Source organism: Coptis chinensis, chromosome 9 (genome assembly GCF_015680905.1).
Source record: "Coptis chinensis isolate HL-2020 chromosome 9, ASM1568090v1, whole genome shotgun sequence".
Classification (NCBI taxonomy): domain Eukaryota; kingdom Viridiplantae; phylum Streptophyta; class Magnoliopsida; order Ranunculales; family Ranunculaceae; genus Coptis; species Coptis chinensis.
Window position 1 is genome coordinate 20,167,137 of NC_141464.1, and position 4,567 is coordinate 20,171,703.

At 38.9% G+C, this 4,567-nt stretch overlaps 1 protein-coding gene and 1 non-coding gene across 2 annotated transcripts; one reads left to right on the forward strand and one right to left on the reverse strand.

Annotated features, from left to right (window-relative positions):
• The first annotated feature begins 389 nt into the window (after nt 1–389).
• Nucleotides 390–492, forward strand: LOC147475144 (small nucleolar RNA R71). The gene has a single exon (XR_015209997.1). It is a non-coding gene; the product is annotated as a small nucleolar RNA R71 (small nucleolar RNA).
• A 2,979-nt stretch (nt 493–3,471) lies between these two features.
• Nucleotides 3,472–4,074, reverse strand: LOC147475145 (uncharacterized). The gene has a single exon (XM_086585289.1). The coding sequence runs from the start codon at nt 4,072–4,074 to the stop codon at nt 3,472–3,474; it is 603 nt and encodes a 200-aa protein (XP_086441415.1).
• Nucleotides 4,075–4,567: the final 493 nt, after the last annotated feature.

Sequence of the window (4,567 nt, forward strand, 5' to 3'; positions counted from 1 at the left end):
CCTGTTCATAGGCTATATAGACGATGGAGTCGGGATGCTCGGGACTCCAACAGAAACTACATGGGTTTGAATTTACATTCATGACGAGGATAGGCTTTTGTTGTACAGAAATGGCCTCTACCTTTTAGTGAGTGATTCGATTAGAGTTTTAAGCTCGAATCGTGTTTAATTTCAAACATACCGCGCCTTAAGCGTATTAGTAGAACTAGCGGAGCGGAGTAATCGTCACTACCCCCAATTATTATTTCGCTTAGTTTGGTCCTCTAAAAATTTATAAGCCTCCGAGGCTCCTTTGCTTAAGAAACTACCCCCATTCATTATGTCAAGGACTTCTTTATGGTGGTGTAGAAGTCCTTTGAAAAAGGCACGAACTAACGTGTCTTTTCGCTAAGTTATGATGTGGACACTCTATAAGGAGATCGGTGAAACGATTCCAAGCCTCTGAAAATGATTCATGAGGATTTTGTCGAAAAAATGAATCTTGGAAAGCATCTCATCCGTCTTTTAGGGGTGGGTAAAAATGTTCCATAAACAAATTGAACAAGTTTAGCCCACGAGTCCACGAATTAGGCGCTTTGGGCGTTAACCAAGACGCCTTTATCGGCTAAGGTGAAAGGGAATACCCTTAATTTAATTTGTTCCGCACCAACCGTAGGATGGTGGAATGTTGTTAGGACTTGTTCAATCCTACGCGCGTGTGTTGATAAAGGTTTTTCATGGTCTAAACCATGAAAAATGGGTAACAAATTAAAAATATTTGGAGGGATTCTCAAATCCCACTGGTCTGCTAGAACGATGCAAGATTTGGGGCTATCGCTCAAGGCTTTGTAGAAGTCCGAGAGAGAGTCTCTTTTCTTCCCCATTATATCGTGGTGTGTGTGAAATAGTAGTTAGAGGTGTAGTGGATGGTATACTAGATAGATTTGATTGTTGATGTTGTTGTGTATTTACGTTCGGTGTTTTTGTTCGGCCGGACCTTAATCTCATGCAAGAGTAAGTCGAACTTAACTAAACATGCAACACTCCAAACAATTCTGATATACTAGTAGAAACCTCTAACTGGAGATGCGAGGTGTGGAAGAAAGGAATACCTGATTGCGTCTTTGCTTCGCTTATGAATAGCGTCTTGTTTACGCTTGTTCAGTGTATAGAGCAGGTTAGAACACTGAAAAATATGAAAGATCAAAGTTCGAATCAAAACTGTCGAAATCCGAAAAATTTAACATTGGTAGCTTCGCTTCAGCGCCAGATGATGCCGGTCGCTCCGAAATTTTCAAATTACAGTGTTTTAAAAGCGGGTCGCGCCCACATGGGGCTGGTCGCTTTCGGTGTAAATTCAATTACAGTGTTTGAGCGCTTTGCGGTATGTATGGCGCTGGCGCTGGTAGACGAAATTCCAGTAACTTAGCGCGGGTCGCGCTCTCCTTGCGGCGCCGCCCGCGTATTTTTTCGAATTTGTCAAAGCTGAAATGGGCAACCACAGTATGAAACAAACAAGGGTGGGTGGGTTTAATGGGACTTAAAAATGACTACTTCTACTATGAAAACAATGCTAAAGTGCAACTAAGATGGCAGCGGCGCCATTTGATAAAAGTAAAATGAATAATTTACCTACGAAATGAACGATGAATTCAATCCGTAAGTAAACTAAAACTGGTCTTTTACGAGTCTCTATTATCAAAGCTTCTACTCTCGTCACGGTTGCACTAAGTGGAGTAGGAAGTTCGTTCCACTCCTAGTTCCCTAGCATGGATTGTTTTCTAAGTCTAAGAAATCAGTCTTAAGTCAATGAGAGCTTTACGAAATGTTATGCTACGATGCAATATGAAATTGATTATTTGAATTTAAACTATGAATGCTATGGAAATATGATTGGTTTTGAATCTAGATAAAGGATTAGAGGGGAATTGAATCCACCTCGAATCCAACTTAATATCCTAGTATAGATTCTTGTATCTCGATTCTCACGTTCTTACGGCAAGAAATTCGAGTTCTAATCCCTAGTGTTCATAGCATTTCTACCGAGTACTAACTAGCATGTGAGGTCGTCCACCCATTCTCATGGCGAAACACGACCTTCTAGAGTGGAATAGAATCTACAAACAATTCTATACTAACAACTAAGTTTTCATCAAGGCTTCATCAACCCCTCTAACAAAGGTTTTAGCCTTGATTCATCAAACTAACATTTCCCATTGAATCTAAACTAAACATGATATAAAGAATTGAAATTTACTAATCTAATTTAAACAATAATTAAAATCTACTTACTAACTAATAATTGAATGACAAGCAATAAATAAAATCAGATCTAACACAAATGTAAATGACAAGAATCTAAATTTAACAACTAGCTATTTTATTAATCAAACTAATTAAGAGTAATGATTTTAATAGTTTAATCTAAACAAGAATTGGATTTGAAATTAAACTTAATTAAAACAATCAAATCTAGATCTAGAAGCTATTCTAATGGCTACTTTCTATTCTAAGCTATGAACCCTAATTCTCTACTAATTAATCTACCATTAACAAAGAGCTAAGCTTTTGTTTTTATACATCCAGATCCAAAAATCGTGCATGGGCTTGGAGCCATGTTTTGGGCTAGAGAATCAGGCCCAAAACCCAATTCTTTCAGTCCAAAAAGGCCTCTTCGGTTATATTCGGCTTCAACAGACTTTTCGTCCACTTCTGCTCCTCTGATTGGGTCAAGGCTTAGACCATTGCAAAGCTCTTTCCGAGCCGGTCTTTTTGACATAAGGTAGGCCCAATTTCGAGGTCTGAGTCCAAAGATATGGCATTCGGAAGTTCTGCTGACTTTTGCTCCTTTATCTCGCTAAAGTGGCACATTTCTGCACATAATGGACTTTGAAGCCTGAAATGCATAAAAATACGTAATCAGTATTAACTCTTACTTATTATTCACATAATTGGTCTAACAGTATGATTATTAAGGGGTTAAAACTACAGTTTTGGGCTCTTATCAGGGGCTCCATTGATCATTGCAGAATACGAAGGAGAGGAGATGCACATATCAATTCATTGAGGCATTTTATCTGGAAAACCATAGGTCCTGATCATTGTCATGAAAGACTCCCAACTAACCATGTCATATGCCTTCTTTATGTCCAACTTGATAGTACATCTAGGAGTTCCATGCTTCCTGTCGTATCCATGAAGAAGCTCATGAGATAGCAGGATGTTATCATGAATAGATCTGCCAGGAATGAAAGTTGATTGATTAGTCTACACTAAATCATCAATCACTAACTTAATCCTATTTGCAATAATTTTAGATATACATTTGTAAATGGTGTTACATAATGCTATAAGCCTAAATTCCTCCACCTTTGTGGGATTGTTGATTTTCGGAATGAGACATAAAAATGTAGCATTAACACCTCTAGGGAATTTGCAAAATTTAAAAGCATTAAGTATAGCAGAAGTGAAATCATAACCAACTAGATCCCATCATTTCTTGAAGAAAATGGGAGTGAAACCATCTTGCCCTGGAGCTGCGTTCTCTTTCATCTCAAATAGAGCAGTTTTAACTTCCTCAGCAGAAATGTCCGCTTCAAGCAAAGGCTTCACATGTTCCGAGATAGTGTTTCTTACTTGAAGGTTAGCAAAAAACTCCTCTCCGCATAATTCACCCACCTTAGTTCCCAGCATATCCGAGTAGTAGTCAATGATAGCTCTGTTGACTTCCGCTTGTCCTGTGATAATGTTCCCTTGGCTATTCTGGAGAGTCCATATTCCTGTTCTGGCCTTCTTTTCCTCTAGGGTTTTGAAAAAGAATGTCGTACACTTGTCACCTTCTAGCATCCACTCCCCATCTTGCTTACTTTTGATTTCAGACATTTCAATTCTTGCCAGTTCACTATATCTTTGTAATGCTTCATGCTCCCTTTGTCCCAGGAAAGGGTCTGTAGGATTAGCTTGCAGCTGCCTTTGTATATCATATAGCTCCTCTCTGGCTTGTTGCACTCTCCCATGTATGTCTGAGAAGTTGTTCCTAGCCCACGACTTTATTCTCTCCTTCAAAAGCTTTAACTTTTGCATAAGAACATACATCGGATTAGAGAAAATCTCCAATTTCCAAACATCTTGAAGAATGATATGAAACTGAGGCTAGTCTAGCCAGAAGTTCTTGAATCTAAAAGGTGCTGCCTTACACTCGAAATCCTTCCAGAAAAGTAAGATAGGCGAATGATCGGAGACACCATAAGGAAGAAATTCCGCCTTCAAGTTAACATACTGTGCCTCCCATAGGCTATTTACCAGACATCTATCTATCTTGGTCATGATCCTACCTTTCCCTTCCACTTTATTGTTCTAGGTATAGAAGAAGCCATTGAATCTCAAGTCTGTTAATCCAGATTTATGCAGACAATCTACAAATTCCTCTGCTTCTCTTGGGTGAATGGGACTCCTTCCCATTCTCTCTTCAGCTTTGGTTATATTGTTGAAATCCCCAGTTGTACACCATGGCAGGTTCACTGTACTTTGAATGGTAAGCAAGTTTCTCCATAAGTTTAGTCGAATATTCTTATTGTTTCGAGCATAC

What these genes read in the sequence shown, in the direction of transcription:
- LOC147475145 (XM_086585289.1), bottom strand. Translation starts at nt 4,074, where the DNA reads ATGTATGTTCTTATGCAAAAGTTAAAGCTTTTGAAGGAGAGAATAAAG.